Here is a 20,024-nt window from a genome sequence, read left to right as displayed (position 1 = left end):
TCCGGCCGATCGCGGCTCCCACTGGCCGCGGATCGCTGCTCCGGGCCAATGGGAGCTGCTGGAAGCAGCAGCCAGTAAGTCCCTCGGCCCACGATGCTTCCAGCAGCTCCCATTGGCCCGGAGCAGCGATCCGCGGCCAGTGGGAGCCGCGATCGGCCGGACCTGCGGACGGGGCTCACACCAGCCCGCCTGGAGCTTTCCCTACACAAGCGGCGACCCCTGTTTGAGAAACCCTGATTTATTCCTACCCTTTGTTTCCTATCTTTTAACCAGTTACCAATCCATGAGAGAACCTTCCCTCTTATCCCATGACTGCTTATTTTGCTTAAGAGCCTTTGGTGAGGGACCTTGTCAAAGGCTTTCTGAAAATCTAAATACACTATATCCACTGGATCTCCTTTGTCCACATGCTTGTTGACCCCCTCAAAGAATTCTAGTAGATTGGTGAGGCATGATTTCCCTTTACAAAAACCATGTTGACTATTTCCCAACAAATTATGTTCATCTCTGTGTCTGACAATTTTGTTCTTTACGATAGTTTCAACCAATTTGCCCAGTACTGAAGTGAGGCTTACTGGCCTGTAGTTGCCAGGGTCACACGTCTAATAATAATTGGGTGTATCTAGTAGATGACCTTTATATTGTGAGAAACTTTAAAGCCTGTATCCCACTTGCAACAGGAACCCATCCCTTACCTGCCATGTAGTTTTCTGTTTGTTACTTGCCAGATTTGCTAATTGTTAGGGTAGTTTTGTTGCAATAAAATCTCTCTCCCTCATAGCCCATCTGCTGTTAGTTGATCCTGCAGGGAAGTCATAAATCTAGACACATCATATCCGTGTCCATGGCAACTGACTGATGTGACAAACACGGGATTGTGATGTCACAAATACAGGATCACTGGAGGTTCAAACAGAAAGAGAGGATCAGTAGTGAGGAAGAAGCCCCTTGGGCCCAAATGCCTGAATTACAGACGATAACGGGGGGAGTCAGAAAATGACCCCTCAGATAGAAGTGTTCCTACCCCCCAACTGTTTGCTGCAGTATGGAATTCCAGTTCTAATATCCTCTGACATAACTAACAGCAGCACTTGGACTGTACTGTTACCATGCTGGTGGCTGCAGATGACTTGCCTCCCCTTCTGCTGCCACCCTCACTGCGATCAGTGAAGCTTGCACTGGTGGTAGCAATGGGGATGAACATTAGGGGAGAAAAGGCGAGGGTGAGCGTTAGGTAAGCAGTGCATCATTTTTATTCCCAGAGGTGAAAATAATTATTCCCATTCCCCAGGTGGAGCAATTGAGTAAAGTGAAGCACAAAGGGATGAAATGATTTACCCAGGGCCCCAGACAGAGACATTGTCAGAGCTTGTGATTAAAACTAGAGAGCCTGGCTCCCTGCCCTGTGCTCCCGTCCCTCTGCCTCTCAACTCTAACTACCATGTTAGAATGCTGGAGCCAGCTGATTAGTTGTCAGGGATGTCAACCCAATTCCCAGCAAATGTGTGTCTCATTCTGTATCATTTTTGCATCTAATTGCATTTCCTAACCACAGTGAAATACACCAGGCCAAGCGTTTCAAGGGAATTACTGCCCTCGTGAGCCTGGTGCCCTGGTAACACCACCTGCTATGTGCTGCAATCACCCATGGAATGCCCTCCATGTTCTGTTTGCTTTCATCTGACTCGCCCTGGGGAGTGGGTGGCTGTGTACTGGGTCAGGGTTCAGGATCACTTGCTTAGATTAGTTGCCTCCTGGTGAAATAATCCTATTCTGTTTGATCACCGATGTTGTCTGCATGGAACTCTTCTCTCTCGGCACATGAAGCTGCTTGCCGCTGAACCTGGCTTAGAAAAATAATCACTTTCCACTGCCAGTTTCTCAGATATTCAGACTAATAACTCCTCACCACTGCTGTCCCCTCTCTCTGCCAGCCAGGGAAAGCAGCCTTGCTAGCTGGAAAGCTTGGCGTGGAATTTGCTAATTGTGACACTGAGCATTGGACTGGAACTCTAGGGGCAGCTTTATAAAGCATCAGTTGGGTGCCTTTAAAACTCTGGCTCCCTAGTTAGTGTCTGTAGAACTATTTATCCCATTAAATGTTCAGTGAAGTGTAATGTCATGAATTTCTACACAGACATGTCCCATGCTCCCCACCCGCAGAGCACTCGCAGCTGACCTCTCCTCCATTGCCCGTTCGGCTTTAGACTTCAGCATTCACTGTCATATAAATCGCAGGAGTTGAAGGTACAAAGTATCGAAGTGAGGACAGCCTTCTACCAGCGCGTGCTTATGAGATGCACAGTCAAGCCCTTTGTGTAACCACAAACAGCACCTACAACCTTGGGCTGTGCCACTGAATGAGCTTGCCAGTGCCTTGGGGTTAGAGAGTTCTGCAGCAAAGCTGCCTTGTTTCTCTCCGTGGGTTAGCCAAGAAGGACATTTAGTGAACTGGATAGTTAGGATCCTGCTGTCTGCAGTTTTTGGAGGCACTTGGGCACTGGACCATAGGCAGTTGTTCCTGACACTGTCCGATTTCCCGGCTTTGAAAACTGAAACCTATAGAATAATAATGTGTTTTGAACTCTGCTTTTCCCCTTTGCTGTTTTATACGCAGCATATTGATGCAAATAAAACTGAGATAATCCCTGGCAGTTCTTACATCTCTGTGCCTTTGCCTCCCCTGTCAAGTCCGGGTGGTAAGAAGCCAAGAGCAGCTGTAACAATCACCGTGCTCTTTCTTTTCACGTGTATGCTTGTTTCCCCTTTTTTTTTAAACACAGCTTCATTACTGAGCTACGAAGCTGTGTGGACGTTTGGTCTGACCTCAGAGAGTGACTGGAAGGGACCTACTCCGATATGGAGACGTGTTCGCTTTTCTAGGCATTTCCTACAGTGCCTCCTTCAGTGAACGACTGAATAACATAGGAGAAGGTTTTGCAAGCCTGTGTGTGATGTGTGTTTGCTTCACCTCATGTGATCGCTGTCTCCGTAGAGGGTAGCCTCCTGTTCTGTGGCTGCACAGTGCCACCCTGCAGAGCTCAGCTGCAGAAGAACAGTCCCTTTCTTCCATGTACCACCCAACTCTCTCTCATTCCCCCTTGTTTCCTTTCCCAGGATCTGTGGGGATGCCGCTGCCAGGGGTGGAAGTGCGCATTGCCACGGAGCGCTTCAGCAGGGAAGGTCCTTCCTACACCATCCACGCTCAAGGAGATGAACGTGACACAAAGGTAGCATGCAGCCATGTTGTCTGCTTCTGTCTCTTGTCTCTGTGACAATCTGCTAGGGTTCCCAGAGCTGAGTCGCTGCGTTACCTCTCCCAGCCTCAGCAAGTGGGAGCCTCGCTGATGCTAAGCTGGGTGTATCAGCTCCCTGACACACCAGCTTGTCGCCCTGCCAGCAAACTGCTAGGACTCCATCAGTCCAAATCTTGCCTTGCAGTAATTAGTGAACCCCGATTCCCGAGTCCCTCAGAGTCGTGTATCTGCGGTGCTCAGTCCCTCTCACTGTAGCACTCACAAAACTCTAGCAAGTTTGCCACTCCTTTAAAGGGCGAGAACACAGCAGCCTAGTAAGGTAACTGGGATGGGTAAACCCTCCACTTCAATCAAAGCTGGGGTTGGTTTATAGTAAAGTAAGTTTCTGAATAAGAGGGCATAGGTTTGAGTGATATCAGGTGTAAGGAATAAAGATAGAAATGGTTACAAACAAACACAAGTAAGGAAATGCTTCTAGGATTTCAATCTAAATTAACTAGTGTCCTTAGACTAGAGTCCTTTGTTCAAAGAAGTTTGTCTCTCCGGTCTTTCTTCCAGCATGGCTGACCCATGTTTTAGCCAGGACTCTTCACAGAGCTCGGAGTGCTTGGGTCCTTTGTCTCCTCAGGTGAAGGGTAACTTAGAGGTTCTCTCCCCCCAGATCCGGTTCCTTTTCCTTGCTGGGTGTAGGCTCCATATTAGCTCCTCCCCCGCTGATGATTTTTACAATGCAATGATCTCTTTCTGCAACCGCCGATTCCAATGAATAGCCCATTGAATTTGGACACACCTGGTTTGAGGTGCTGGCCTCTTTCCTTGTCTGGAGATACCGTTTATCAACTCGCCCTGACCTGCCTGGTGTAAACACATTTTAGTTACGTATTTCCAGCACATCTGTAAAATTCTGTGTGGATTAACCGTGCATAAATCATGCAAGAATATTAATGATCAGTGAGTTATTAGTTTTCCAGTGATCTATTACATGCCTCTTTTGGGTAAAGATCATGACAACAGTGTGACACTGGTATTGGGTTGCTCTTTGGGTCCTGCTCTCAGTGAAAATTATGAAAACACTTCTCCCCTTCCCCAGAGACCCAGAAAGAGGCAGACACTCTTGCTATCCCTAGTGACGCACTGATATTCGTTAGTCTCGTCTCTTTATTGTATGCTATATTATTATTATGTGGTCACTGGAGCTTTTGAAGAATAGGTTAGACAAATACCTGTCAGGGTATGGTCTAGCTAATACTTATTCCTGCCTCATTGCAGGAGACTGGAAAGACGACCTCTCGTGGTCCCTTCCAGTCCTACATTTCTAGGATTCTTTGATTATTCCATGTGTGGCACTTTACAGACCAAACAAGTAACTGTCCTTGCCCTAAGGAGCTTGCAGCGTATAGACCAGACATCTGTATGTAGGTTTGGAGCAGCAGGCAGAGTGCATCTTAGACACAACACCTTCCTCCTCTTTCCCACCCCCCAATTGCCAGGCTTCACCTGGCTTCCCTTTTGTGCCCTCATTGTAGGTGCGATTCACGTCACTTACTGTAGATCGATAACCACGGGATCTGCAGGCTCACTCAAGTAAATAAGTGTGTATGTGAGAGGAATTACACCAGCAACCACTTATGTGTGGGTGCAAAGCAGGGAGGCCAGTCTTTGAAAGCTGGTCCTAGACGAAGGAATGACAGAGTTACTGGACTCTCTAGTAAACCAGGTTAGTTTCTCCTGTAGCCATGTGGATGCCAGGGGTTCTAGCGGAGTTCCTGATGAGCACAGGAAATACTTGCTTACACTGCTCACGTAACTACTGGTGACAAGCTCAAAGAAAACTTCTTAACTCTGTCTCCTGTAAATCACGATTGAGGTGGTTCTCTATGCTGGAGCCTGGCCGGAAGAGCTGGTGGGGCTGCTGTGGGTTAGGACTGAGGTGCATCTGTACAGTGAGAAGGCCAGAACTGGAAAAGCAGTGAGGGAGAGGCATAACTGGATTGAAATCCATTTGAAGAGCTGTGTGTGGGGAGGTCAGACTGCATCTACCCTCAGTGTGCCACGCTGCAGCCAGCACTATGTGACTCCTTTTAATTTGTATAAAAAATCCCTCGATTACCTAAGAGAGGTTAAAAAAAAGTGAAAGCTTGTCAGGGCATTCTGGCACCTTGATAGAGTTATAGAGCCTGTCTGTTAGCAAAACCAGCATGAAGATCTGGGCAGGAAAGGGACTTACTATGCGTCTAGCTGTAATTACTGTTGGCCTGCGCGTTAAATGACCTTGTTTTGCTGAGAGGTGGGCAGAGTAGAGGACTCTTAAAATGCCCCTGTGGGCAGTTTAACATGTGAGAAGTTGTGTCCCATTTTTGTCATGTCTTTGCTAGAGAGAGCCTGGAAATCTGTTTGCTTTCTTATTTCTGACTCCTGGTCTTAGAGTTACATGTCGGTCCTTTTTCACTTGCATTGGGTGGGGACATGAAATGTAAGCCATTTGTCCAGTACAATTTTAATAATGAGCCCTTACCACTATTCACCCGGAAGAATCCCAGTGCTCTTTCCGAATTAGATCTAGAATATAAGACTCCTTTGCCCATTACAGAAATCAATCGCCTCTGGGGTGAGATGTGGTCACTGTTTTTAATGTACAGGTGAACAAAATATATGTGGTTTTTGTTTGATTTTTGCAAAATTCTGGACCAAAGCTAGGTTGGCTGTGCACCCGGGCTATCTGCTAGTCCCTGTGGGGGCACTGGATCTGGTTTTATTTAAGGGGGAAGCAGAGGAGAATGGGAGTCCAGACTTCATGTAGCTAAACCTCAGTCGTCCAAGCCTGGCTCATGTCCCCCTGTGGTTTCAGGGAAGTGAGGCTTTGTACTACTCTGTATAGTTCTGAGCTGGCTGGGTTTACACACCAGGGGCCATCATTTACCCCTTTGCACCTGCCTGTCACCTCCTCCCAATTATCCATCACTGGGCATTTCCCTCATTCAGTGCCACATACCGTATATCCTGCCAACCAAACTCCGCCCTGATGTAAGCGGTCGCAGCACATATCGAAGTCTAAATGTCATTTGCAGTCACTGGGAGCTGCACTTGCTTACCCCAGCTCTGAAATTGGCCCCAAGCCTCTAGTTGATGCCTGGCTAGAGGCTGACTTTCCATCAAAGTCTCCCTAGGGCCTTTTGAATGTTCTGCTGAGTTTGCAAGATGTCTGACTCGGAACGTACAGGGAGACAGAGATGTTTGCCTCTGGGTATTGTCCTGATCATTCTTCTAGTGTGAGTCCAAACAGCTGTCCCCATCTCTCACGCACTGCCCCTTTGCCCAGCCTTTCAATCTGTTTTTTCCATAGCCTGGCTGGAAGTTTCTGAGTACTGGAAGGGAGACTGTCCCATCTGCTTATACCTATCCTTTGAGCAGCCCCTGTGCTAATGGGGCTGAACTAAGAGATGGCTTTGTTTGTTGATACTTACAGGTATTTCCAGTCTGTCCCATTGCTAACAGACTATTACCAGAGGCAAAGTGCAGCAGCGTACTACTGTAGTTGTCAGGAAGTGACCAAGATGGGCAGTGTGGGTGCTGCTTTGAATGCATGTCTCCGTAGATAAAATCACTGAGATGCCAGGAGTTTAATATCGTTATTACGTGGAAGCAGCCAGCCTGAGCAGCATGACTTTATAGTCCATGGGTGTGCTGTCCGCCAGGTGCTAGTCACCTGATGAGCTCAGAGACTCTCACTATGCACCTGTTCTGCTGGAAATGGCAGTGGCCTTGGCAGAGACCGAGAGAAAGTGTGTGTATGTCCTAAATTAACAATATAATTTAACTCCTTCCTGCCTGCAGTGACACACTGAAAGCCTCAACTAATGCATGTTCCTGGGCTGACGTGCTGGGGCCTGTGTGCTAGACACGTTTGTCTATTAATTTATATCACCAGAGAGTATTTCAGTGAAACATGCTTAAAGTAGAAAAGACCCAAATCCCCATCTCCCCGCGACAATCAAAGGGAAACATGCTGAGCTTTGTTTATACGCGATGAAACGAGGGGCTTCCCGACCGCCATGGCTCTCTCCCAGAGATCAGGATTCTGACTCAGACGCCAAGACTCCTGGGTTCCAACCCTGGTTCCGCCACTTCGGCAAGTCACTTCCCTTCTTTGTGCCTTGGTTCCCCCCTTTTGTGAAATGGGGATAAAAATTTTTACTTCCCTCCCTCACTAGAGGGTTAAGAGCCATAATTAACATGTGCTGAGGACTTTGAGATCCATGTACTTAAGCCAGGGGTGGGCAAACTACGGCCTGTGGGCCGGATCTGGCCCCTCAGTGCTTTGGATCCGGCCCGCGGGATTGCCCCCAGTGGTGCCGTGGGCCCCGCGCCGCTCTCAGAAGCGTCCGGCACCATGACGTCCCTGCGGCCCCCAGGCAGGGGGGCAGAGGGCTCCATGCATTGCCCATGCCTCCAGGCACCGTGCCCCGCCGCTCCCGTTGGCCGGAAACGGGGAACCGCGGCCAATGGGAGCTTCGGGGGAGGTACCTGGAGGCGCAGCAAGGGCAGAGCATGCGGAGCCCTCCGCCCCCCTCCTTCAGGGGCCGCAGAGCTTCCTGGAGCGGCGCGGGGCCGGGGACAGGGCAGGCAGGCAGGGAGCCTGCCCTGGCCCCGGTGCACACCGCTGCCACCCCGGTGCTGCTTTAGGTAAGCGGCGCCAGGCCGAAGCCTCAACCCCGCCTGCACCCCGCCCCCCAACTCCCTGCCCTAAGCCCCCTACCGCAACCCATACCCCTCCTGCACCCCAAACCCCTGCCCTGAGCCCCCTCATTCACCCCAGACCTCTCCTCTGCCCCAATCCCCTTCCTGCACACCGCACCCCCCCCACACCCCAATCCCCTGCCCCGGCCCTGCATACAATTTCCCCACCCAGATGTGGCCCTTGGCCCAAAAAGTTTGCCCACCCCGACTTAAGCCAAAAAGAAAAGGAAGTCAGGCAAGAGCAAAGTAATGAAAAAAGGCAGATAGGTAAGAGTTAAAGAACAAAAACATGGCAGTCAGGTACAGGTTAAAGAACGAAGCCCACACAACATAGGAAAGGAGGTTGCTTCCCATCCTTCTCCATTTATTTATGTATTTGATTTTGATTGATAAATCCATCCGTAAGCTCCCATCCTACCTCTGGGCACTGCTAGATGTTTTGATGTTGATAATGTGAAAAATGACCAAATGTCATATAATGGCCTGCTTATCCCCCTCTAGGAAATAAACCCTTAAAGCATAACAATGCAATAAAGCACATTCTCTGCTTCGACTCAGGGCAAGGACCTCTCCTATATAAAAAGCACAGTGCTCTTCAGTGGTACTATACAAATAATAATGCTGCCGCTGTAGAAATGTAACTCCTGGCCATTGTAGGGACGTCAGGCTGTGCTGAAAGACGTGTCCCTTATGTACATTGTACACTACATTGGAGAGCATGCAGAGGATGAGTCTGGTGGTGTCAGCAGGGCTGGAAGTGACTAACTGTGGGGTGTGATAATAAGAAGCTGTGATGGTTAGGCCCACAATGATCCTCTGACCCTGTTCCCCATGAGAAGGTGATCCTTCTGATTGGGGGTAGGCAGACTATCGGGGCTGTCCACGAGGCAGTCACACTTCAGCTGTGCCTTATGAATAATCAGAACCATTCCGTCCTCTCTGTTTTCCGCAAGCAGCAAAAAGAGGCTGCATGTGCCAAGTAAATTGTTTGCTACAGATTCTTTTCTTAGCTGTACAAAGTGTTACAAGGTCATTGCCTTGTCCTGCTTGTGTTTGGCCATCCCAGCCTCAGGAAGCAAGACGACAGAGTTTCTTTGAGCCATTTGTTCCCAATGCCATGCATAGCCGGCCTCATCTTGTTAAATGCAAGGGAGGTTGTGTTGCTTTCTGTTAAATATTCACCCTTCAGACACCTTTGTGCTTCTGGCTGAAGGGAAGGATGCAAACAGAACTCAGAGACGTCTCTCAAAGATGAAATACTATCTCGTCCACCACAGATGGTATAGGGATGGGTATGGGGTGTGTGGTAGTGTTGGATGGTGAGGGAATATTGCCACTTTGCAGTCTGGTAACTATGTAATATTGCAGCGAGGGGACTGATGTAATTTGCAGAGTTGGTTTCTGGCATGCCCTGAAGATCAATAATCTACTTAGCTGAAATTGTGCTGCATCTCTTTGTTCCTTCTTTTTTTTTCCCTTTCCCTTCATTAGAGTGTTGGATTCCATTCGTACATATGGCTCCATCAGTAGGATTTCTTTTTAACCCCAGTGATTATCTCTAGTCCTCTCTGCTCTGAGCAGGAAGAGTCTGAGAAGAGCAGTTCTGGGTTGGGTTTGTTGCTGGTTGACTCTTCGTATCACTTCCTGCCAATGCCGGCTGTTTATCGATGCACGCCACCTAGATTTCCCTCTCAGAATCAACTCCACAGCTCTTGGTTTCTTCATCGCTGTTGGCCCAGGGCTGTTCACACAGTGCTCCCAGAATGTTGCTGGAGAGCCAAGGCCCCGCATTACCTCTCTTTCCTGGACATGGTGCTGAAGAGTTAAGTGGTACCTCGTATGGCAAAGGCCAAAAGAACAGGTTTTGCTTTGATAGTTTTCATTTCTCCCCATAGTAAATTCTCAGCAAATGTGGCTTAGCTCATTAACCTGGCAACCCCAGTGAATGCGTCACCAAAGCCCCTCTGAAGTGCTGGGGTGTGATGGGATTGCAACGTTAAAGGAGATTTCCTGCAGGCGTACTCTGAGAGGAACCTAGGTGCTTCAGGCAGTGCTGGTTCAGTAGGTGGAGCTTGCCCTCTGAGGCAGTCCTGAACAGGTGCTGGGGGTGCAGTGTGAAACAAGCAAAGAAGGTCCTGACTCCTTTTAGTATTTAAGCACCCTGAGGCACTTCTGTGAACAGGTGTATAAACCCAGGTGTTATGGCTAAGTCTGGCTCCCTGAATGTCTTCTGCACTTCTGATTCGACATTGTATTCTTCGCTTCCTCTCCTAAACAGTTGTGTAGCATTGCTAAATGTTGTTAAACCGCTGCCATGTTCCATCTGAGAAGTGGCTTCATTTCTGTGTTGGTAAAGCGATCCCTAGACATCCCTTACTAGGAGCTGCGAGGGTTCATGTTTCTTTGAGATCTTTGGAGGAGAGTTGTAGGGCTTAGAGGTGCAGAATTGCCAGTTCTGATTATTAGAATGGGTCGGTTTCTGGTCTTTTGTGACAGCGGCAGCTCTGAACCTGTGGCTGCTATAGACGAACTAGGCCATCACCGCCATCGTGGCCATGGCCACTTGCACAAGAAGCAGTCACTGAATGATGATCTGTCCAAGGCAGCTGCCCGTTATGCCTGTGGGGTTGAGCCAGGCCTGGGTTAGATGTATGTGCAGTGCTAATTCAGTGCTGAGCGTAACCAGAGAAGTGAAGAGGAAGAGGACGACTCTCCTGGCCTTCTAACCCCCCACTAACGCTTCCTCTTTAGACTTGGGTGCTTCCTTCCTACTTTTCTTTGGTCCTGCACCTGTGACCTTTGCTCACACGAGGGCTTTGGCTTCCCCTGTGGCGTGGGCACTGCATGCAGGAAAGGGTTACTTTTCCCCACCATTGAGTATTTCAGTTTGTTTTGTTCCGTGCAATGCATATTTCATATGCTGTAGCTTCCCAGCTGGCACAAGCCTCTAAACCCTGTAAGCGTAACGGGTATTGTCTCTCTCTCTCTTTTTATTTATTTATTTGGGGCTGGGGGGGCGAGGGGAGGGGTTTTTTTTCTTTCTTCCAAATTGCTCACTTACACGAGAGCCAACCCCCAGTCCCTGACAACAGGGGTCTATCAATAGCTAAATGGCTTCCCAGCTGTATATAATGCTACACTCTAACCAGGGCTTTTATGGCAAGTAATTTTCTTATGATGAGGCTGCAAAGAGAGCTACGCGGGACGTATGGGTCGCGAGGCGCTGGCAGCCGGAGGACGCTGCAGCAGTGGGGCTTTGCTTCTCCCTTTTTTCAAGATGGTAATTATCTCGTTGCTTATCCATATGCAAGCTGTCGTTCTGGATGGGAACCGGCGCTGCTCTGGCCAGTCCTCCCCACACAGCCGCCAGTGTCTCCTGGCCCCTCCCCCTGGCCCCCCTTCCGGTCTCTGCCATCTGTTAGGAGCATGCTGACTGCTGCCTACACCTACGTATAGGCACAGAAGAGGAGCTGCAGGGTTGTGGGTCGTCGCCAGACACCAGATAACACATCCCACCATCAGGGGCTGCCTCCTCTGCCTTCACTATGTCAGCGTGTACAAGAGGTGTGTCTCTTGTTCGTATTGATCTAAAGTCTTCACAGAGTCAGGGGAGGAGCTGCTTGGTTACCAGGGTATCTGACACCCCCTATGAAGAGCTCACCTGTGAAGAGTACGGGCTTCCTTGCAGGGATGCCTTTCAAGGACCCAATCCTGCAAGATACTGAGAGCCTGAGCGCCCTTAATGCCAGTCAAGGTGATGGTGCTCACCACCTTGCAGGACTGAGCCCCAGATGAGAGCATGGTCAGAAAAGTATCTTTGTGTGATTGGTTCCGTCTGTCTCTCCAGGTGTTTACATGGCCCCTGGGAGTGTAATGTCTGGCTCTGCTCTCTTTGTATGGTCAGTCGCATCTCCTGTCTTTTCTGACAACAATAAGTTCTTGCTCCTTCTCTCTCCAGCTAGCCCTGCAGAACCAACCCAGGTGTGGGAGAGGGAGCTGGGGTCGCTAAATTACCTTCTGAATGCAGATTCCAGATTCCTGGTGTTGAGGTGTGTAACGGAAGGGTCTCGGGGAGAGTTTGCTGCACTGACCACTAAAAACAACATTGTTACACTTCTAAACTGCACAGCTTTGATCAGGAATCATTGAGCGGCAATCACGCCTGGAGCCCCGCAATGCCATGTGTCCGGTCACTGTACAAAGGGTAACAGCGCTCTAAAAGGCCACCTGTCCTCTGCAGCATGCCCAGGATGTCTTGGGCTGCGCGCATTCGAGAGGGAAGACAAGCCCTCTGAGATTGCTGATTTCTTTAAGGGGCCTCAGTTTACAAAGCCGTAAACCATATTTCTAAATGAACGTTAAAAATAAAATTGGCTGTTTATACTTTAAGACAGAGGGGAGTTGCCATCCCATCTGGGGAGCAGATATTGTCAGGCCATATATTTTACTATCCTGAAAGCTGGCCAGTTTGTTCTCCTTTCTAGCTGCCCTGGGACACATTTTCGACATATGTGCAGTGCTTTTCTTTTATTAAACATTGCACTTACTGCGAATAGGGAATGTATTTTTCCTTCTCTTGGGAGTTCCGTTTTACGGATAGAAGGGGAGGCTAAACTTTTCCATATGGGGATGAGTTATAGTTTGGAGGGGACAGCCATTTTCTGTATGTTTTAGCAGAGGGCACCAGTCTGTTCCTTGAAGCATGTGGGTGAAAGGGGAGAGCAGTCTTCTCCTGCTGTGTAGATGGACACGTCATGCTGCAGGTTGAAAGCAGAAGCCTCTTCCTCTGAGGGAGTGATTTTGTGAGTGGGTGCAAAGAAGAGAAGCCTCTTTCTGGGGAAGGTGGTCATGTGATGATGGCAGCTTGCAGGGCTCGTTTACAATGAAAAGGAGACTATACATGATCTCCATGAGAGGAGATCCTGCATTCGTCTGCTCAGCTGCAACTGGGTAGAGTTGCAAAGCTCCCAGTAGCAGCTCTATTAAGATGCAGTAGTTTTGGAAGCTTGCAAGCACCTGTGTGAATAGTGCTCTTTGAGGTAATGTTTTGTAACTGAAATACCTTCCCAGCATGATATTTCTGATTACGACAGCCAGTGGGAGCTGCAAACCCATCACTGTTGGGAAATCTTTAGGCATTTTTAAAGAATATTGTTTGCTGGGCGTCGTTTGTGATGTGTTGCATGTGGCTGTTGCATTAGGCCAGACGTCCCCTCTGCTATTGGGGTGCAACAGACAGCCTGGGAGTCAGCTAGAGAGGGAGCTAGTCCCCAGCTCACTGGTTGGTGGAGCAAGAGAACGAAGTGTGGTTATGGGACGGGAGTTGGAAGTCTGGAAAGAGGGAGGAAATGTGTAAGAAACTCCACTTACTGTAGTTGTCCTTTATTCTGTTAAGGAGGATTGACCTGTAGAACATGGGTCGTGGCTCAGATTATTCACTGTATCCCTGAAATTCCCCTGCTAGCACAATCCGCATTGTGCAGCGTGAGGAAATCCCAGAGCGCATTGGTCCTTGCTGGTGTTATGGGGGTTACGCTCTAGGCCACGGAGCTTTTAATGCATCTCTCCAATGATTCCCAGCCATTGTTCAGACCCTGCAGGGTCCCCTTGTGCTACAACATAAACATTACGTGTCTGAGAGAGAACTTGTTTTTCATCGTTGCTGGTGACTGATCTCTAGACACAGACTTTAAGAACAGGATTTTCAGTGTAGATACAGAATTTCTTGCACAACTTCTGTACTTGGCATTTTGCAATGATATTGATGGCCAGTGTGACACCAGCTTTTATTTGAGACCTCAGGTGGAACTCTATGGTGCAGCAGAGTGTACATGCCAGACCCAAGAGAGCGCTGTAACCCCTCTGCACCCCCTTTCCAGTTGGCAGGAAGAGGTTCTTGGGTCACAGATTGATCCTTGCTGGAGTTAGGGGGTAACGCTCCAGGCCACTGAGGGTTTAATGCAGCTCTCAAACAATTCTCATCCCTTGTGATCTGAGACCCATTCAGAAAAATCAGACTGCGGATTTGCTTGTTTAAAGTTTCTCTCATCAGTGTTGTGAGTGAATTTAGTGCGAGTGAAAGGGAGGGGCTGCTAGCACTGGCTTGAGCCAGGCATGTTGTGGGTAGGCAGACAGTTGGTGCAAGAGGAAGTAACTTGAAGTGCCTGCATTTAACTTACTGTGAGCAAGGCAGGAGAAGGTGAGTCCTTGGGATGGATTTGAGCGAGGACCAGGTGGTGACTTGGTGAATTGGGATCAGAAGGGCATTCTGGTTGGTAGACAAGAAAAAAATCCTCAAGAATGGGGAAGGGAGCTGAGCGGGCATCGAGGCTGGGGTCACTGGTAGAATGGGGTTGGGAAGTGGGTGGAACATGACCTGAGCTGTGTATTCTTGAAGGTGGGCTGGGATGAGACTTGTCAAGCTCATGCTTGTGACATAGCTCAGATTGCAAAGGTCTGTTTACACGTTGACCTGCGGGGCCACCACCTGCAGCATATCCTTTCTGTCCACCTCAACTTCTCAGTGAGGCTTCTGAAAAGCAAACAGTGGCAGGATGTTAATTGATTCTCTGCCTGGTTCTCAGAGAGACTGGCTGCCTGCCCCCAGCGCGGAATCAAAACAGGCATTGCAAGTGCACCTCAGAAATCTCTCTCTAATGAACGGCGCACGGGAAGTGGGAAGATGTGCTGACATCTCGCCTCATTTATTATTTTCTGAAGACTGCGAACAAGAAAGATGGCACGATGGAGCGTGGAGCTGTTGGCATTTCTGGAACGTTACACTTCTCATTTATGGTGTTAATGTAGATCAAGAAGTTTTTTGTCCATAACATAATTGCAAAGATGATTGACCTTTCTCAGTCTTGTGTGGTCTTGCAAGATCATCTGGCGTGAATCAGTGCAGTAACTTTTAAAGATCAGCATCACTGGAAAACGTTTTGTGTTTCAAAGGTAGTAGCAATTGCTGTAAGTGCAGGGTTTGTTTTTAAGTGAAAACGCTGCGAGTCAGTCTTGCTTTTGCCCCTTTGCTTTTAAATTTATAACCTTCCAAAATGAAAAGTAAATTGATTGTGTTATTCCCAGTCCTTTATGAAGAGTTAACATGGCAAAAACAGATGTGAAATGTGGCCTTGTAGATTAGTCTGGGTTTGGGGGTTTTTTGCTCTATGTTCTCTCCCTACGGAGCAGAAATCTGTCTTCCTCCAGCAAGAAGAAAATTGTACTGTGTCTAAATTGCCTCCTGCTTGCCTTCTGCAGGATGCTGCAGGACTCAGTGCTCACAGAAAAGATAATGATTGCACAAAAACATGGAACTTAATTGGGAATGTTTAATTATGAATGTATCTGTGTGAAACCTGATTGCCTAGGAGACTGGTAATATGCTAGCGAACCTTTTACCACTAGGACATCAGCTGAAATCTGGCCCAGGTAGATAGTGATTAAAAGGTGCTGTCTGATAGCTGGTTTCTGCAAATGAGTTAATGGTCTCAGACCACTTTGTAGAGGACAGGAGCCTGCATCCCAAAACCACAGCCACAGCTGGCATCCTTGGCGAGAGGCTGGTGATGGAATGAGCCATGCACTCCGTCCTCCCTTTCTACAGATGGCACTTTCAGGCAGAGCTCACCGGTCTGGCCTGCCCCTTTCACAGGGGGAGGTTGGCTTTCCACTCCTTCGGCCCTCCAGTAGATGCTGGGAATGAAGACCCATTGAGCTGGCTATCTGTGCGAAGGGAAATGGGAGGCTAGTACCTCCTTGGTCTGGGCTGTCTGTATAGCTAGGCCTGGGAGGGGTTATTAGCTGGTGGCTAGGGGTTACAGTAAGGGATTCATGTATTAGTAGCACGCTGGTCTGCAGTCACTCTTGACTTTGGGAATCTTCAGATTAGTTAATGCCCTTTCGCGGAGTTGGAGAATGTCTCCAGAGGGGCCGAATGCACGGAAGCTCTTCGGAAAGGATTGAAGTGTGTAGCAACGTGGTAAACGAGGCTTTGCATAGACTCTGCCTGCTCTCCGGCCCAGCTCGAGAGCTTGGTGGTGGATGTGGCAAGAGGAGGTGGGTGACAGGGAGAAAGTCATTGAAATAAAATGTTGAGCTCTAAAACTAGGCCTTGTGGGCAAACATTGCTCTGCAGGTGTAGAAATCGAGCTGAGCATGCAGAAGCGGCCACTGAAATAGAAGCAGCCATTGGCTAGTGAGCTCCCAGTACTGAAGACTTTTTATAGCTCCTCTGGGTGGTATTATGGGCCAAATGCAGCTCTTTTCTGCAGTGGCATATGGTTAATTAGTTTTCTGTGTGATACAGTGCATAGAGACAGCTCTGTGGCCAGTATTGTACAGCCATACCATGGACAGTAGGTACAAAGGGTCTGAGCTACATTTTTTGCTCTGTTACAAATAGTTTTTTCCCCCACGGTCTAATGTTTTAAAAAAATAATAAGTTGAGAGAGTGTTAGTAAAATAACTATAGCACGTGTCCTAATTTTTGTCTCCCTATTAGACACTTAAAAAAAGGCAGGATTGCTTAATGATTACTTGGTTCAAAATAACTTACTTACAAATGTAATGTGAGGAAACACCCCAAGCCTGGTTAGCCAGCACAGTACAATACTGATTGTGGAAGTGAGACTATGTTGTGAAGAATCATTTTTTTCAAATTTAAATTATCTTGCTGCTTTTTTTCATGTTGTGTCAGTGATTGTGGAGGGCACAGCTGGTGCATTTATGACATATGTCCCACTAGAAAACATCGGCATTATCACTGTCTTCAGTTACTGTGTGCTGAGATGATGTTGCCTTCTGTGCACAATGCCTGAGTTTGAATCCCTGCAGGTCCTAATTAGCATAGGCAGAGTCTCCTGTAACTCAGGTTTCTCTTCAAGGTCACTATTTGGTAGCACTCTGTGTTGCGTGACTCTCATCGCACTGTAATTATAGAGGAACTCATCTATAATTACTTCTTATCTAGTGAAAGCCTCAATTTCCAGTGAAAGAAAAGGAAAGTCCAGAACTGATTCAGTTCAGTGCACTGTAGAGATGGTAATGCTGGTCACAGTGATTTTTTTCTGTGGGTGGGGAATTCTCTCGCCTATGTAAGATGTTCCCACTGTGCTCTGTTATTAATGAGAAGCATCAGCTTGAATACTGGTCCCATCCTGCTTTCACTAAAATCCATGTCCATGAGTGAAACATGTTTATATTGTGTTTGAGGCCTGAATATTTTGAGATCAGTGAGCTAGGCCAGGAAGCAAGAAGGAGTAGGATGTTGACCATCTCACTTACAAAAGACTGTATTGCTGCAAGGAATTTTCGAGGGACCTGCAGCTACAGCCCAGACCACACTTACACAGAGCTCGTCTCACAAACATACACAGCAACTGACGTGCGACTGAATCTGGGAAGTGCTGAGCCGGAGGTGCAGGGTGATGGATGAGGAAACCAGGGGGTTGGTGCTGAGAGGTAGAGTCCGGGGCGAGGGGCGGTATGTATGGAGGGATGTGGAGAGGAGGATAGGAAACCAGGGTGACAAAGTGGGAGGAGAAGATGGGGGTGCACACGGAGTTGTCCTCAGTGGTTTTGGTTTGAGGGCTGCAGCAGAGGCAGGAGGAGGGGGTGCACTGTAGAGTGTGAAGGCACTGGGCACATAGAGAAGAAGCAGGTGGTGTGGAAAAGAGGCAAGGGAGAAAGGACAGGAGACTAGGGTGCACCAAGAAGGACAGGGAAGGCAGATTCTTTATCCATGTGAAATGCCTAAAATGTTCTAGAGGTGAAGTGCTTCAAGCTTTGGAAGTAGAAAAAAGCTTTCTTCTCACCCCTCCCATCCCCCTCCACTGCTCACCCCTTCTCCTGCCCCCCCACCCAGGTGTAACACACCCATACCTACTGTCTACGGACATCATAAAGGCTTCCGGAGGGGATTGCTGCTGACACAGGCCTCATAAGATCTCTTGGAGCTGGCCTTTCCCCGTGAAAAGATTTTACGAGGCCTATCAAACAAGATCGCCCCGCCTGCAGCCTATGGACTGTGGGCCGTATGCATCCGGCGGTTGATTGGGAAAAGGGTGCCTGTAGACCCTTGTTTCAGAGTAGCAGCCGTGTTAGTCTGTATCCGCAAAAAGAACAGGAGTACTTGTGGCACCTTAGAGACTAACACATTTATTAGAGCATAAGCATTCGTGGGCTACAGCCCACTTCTTCGGATGCATATAGCATGTAGACCCTTGGTGAGGCGTGGCTGGCGGGCGTTAGCGGGACTCCACTGAAACACACATTCAACTTTCACGCTTTGTGTGAAAAGCTTGTGCAATGCCCCTTTGCTCCATAGTGCAAGGCTACCTCTGATGAAAGGTCTAACTCCATTAACGTCCATTATAAACTCCTCTCCGGTGGTTCCCTACAGAGAGGGGCAGCGTGCATCAGGAAAACAAATGGCCACTTTGAGCAAATCAAAGGGCTATTTGCCAAGTGGGAACTCCCACCTATTTACAAGCCACTGTTGCTTCCGGCTAATGAAGAGGTAAAATGGAAGCATTGAAAATACGCATTTTATAATCACCCGGATTTATTCCTTCAGAGGATTTATTACAACCTTTTATTTTAATGTGTGGAAAATGTAATCTTATCTAGTGCGTCGGCAGGTCCAGTTCAATTTGCTGAATCCGGTTTACAGTGGAAAGCTATCAAACACCAGCCTTCTAGGGCACGCTGTCTGAATGTTAAAGTTGCTAGAATACAAAGCAGTTGAAACGTGCATTAAAATATGGCACTTGGAGAATAGGATATCTATGCAATTAGCAATCTGATGCTTTCAGCAGCTGCGTGTAACTTAGATCCAGTGTATCAACAAAGGATACCTTTGAGATTTAACAGAGTGAGGAGCTAGCTAGCTAGCTGTATGATGCTGCGGTGAAAGCCCAGAATTTGAAACATGTAGCAGTGTGTTCGGCTTGGTGTGTGCCTATGATTTGGGCCTGTGTCGAAGGTGAGCAGTTGTAACTGATAAGTGCCTTGAACCCTGAATTTTAATTTATGCTGTTTTTCAGCAACAGAGCTGCTGGCACTCAAGTGGTTTGCATCCTCTTTGGACACTGGGGAGCACTGCCAGTGACATTCTGAGTTCAGCAAGCAAAATCCTATTAAGATAACGTCACGGCCTTTCTGTTTTACTGTTTGCAAGCCAGCCATAACATCATTAAATTACACAACAGGGAGGTGCCTGCTGCCAAGGAGCTCTGCTCTAGATAAGATGTGGGTTGAGCCTCTGCCAAAATTTGAGTTGATATGACAAGAAATTTGGAGCCTGTTCAAGGTTTGATTCATGCAAAGAGGAGCAGTGTGCAGGTAAATACTACGCTGGATTGTTCACCCATGCAGCTAAAGATATATGCCCTCCCTTCCTTTTTGGACATGGCAGGTGTTCTGCAGAGACCTTTTATAAGGACAGGTAAAAATGCCCAGGCACATTCCTACACTGCAATGCAGCACAGCTTATTCTTTGTAGAGTGCTGGACGGGTTGTGCCTAGAGAGGTTGATGTTGCCTGATTTACATCAGTCTTTGTTTCAACATCTAAGAAAAGAAAACATCAAATCAAGTAGGAGCAGCAGAAGAACCAAATGCAGCTACTAGTGAGTTCGAAAGTCATTCTCAGTGTCTCCTGTATCCATCTTTCTGGAACTGAGGGGTAACCTTTCAGCTGAAGGACTTGACTTCAGGGGCTCAGACCATTAATTAAATGCATGTATGTGGGGAATAATATATATTCTGTCTTTTAGATTTTTAGCTGAGTTGTAGCTTTGAGTGCTTAGATCCAGTTGAAACTCAGACTGGTTTTATTGGAGCATGTGTGTTGAGAAATGTTTATTTTTAAAGCCAAAGTGGCGCTTCTTTGGCATCATTTGTAAGAAGCTGTGTTATCCAGTGGTTAGAGCCTGGGACTCTACTCTGGGCTGAGTCACCGAATCACTTGGAATAACTTGCTTTGTTGTCTGATGCCACAGCTATACCAGCAGGAAAATGGAGTGAAGAGAGA

The 20,024-nt window shown here is 48.0% G+C and overlaps 1 protein-coding gene across 1 annotated transcript in view; it reads left to right on the top strand.

Moving 5' to 3' along the window:
- The window catches only part of ACSF3 (acyl-CoA synthetase family member 3), a 107,845-nt gene that overhangs the window by 36,004 nt on the left and 51,817 nt on the right, over positions 1–20,024 (top strand). The window contains exon 6 of the mRNA XM_065416609.1: positions 3,118–3,230. Coding sequence (XP_065272681.1) covers positions 3,118–3,230 — 113 coding nt within the window. The remainder of the gene's footprint in view (positions 1–3,117; positions 3,231–20,024) is intronic.

The sequence above is a fragment of the Emys orbicularis genome, chromosome 14, assembly GCF_028017835.1.
Source record: "Emys orbicularis isolate rEmyOrb1 chromosome 14, rEmyOrb1.hap1, whole genome shotgun sequence".
Lineage (NCBI taxonomy): Eukaryota > Metazoa > Chordata > Testudines > Emydidae > Emys > Emys orbicularis.
Note: the sequence above shows the minus strand (reverse complement) of the source record. Positions and strands in the feature narration are given on the sequence as shown.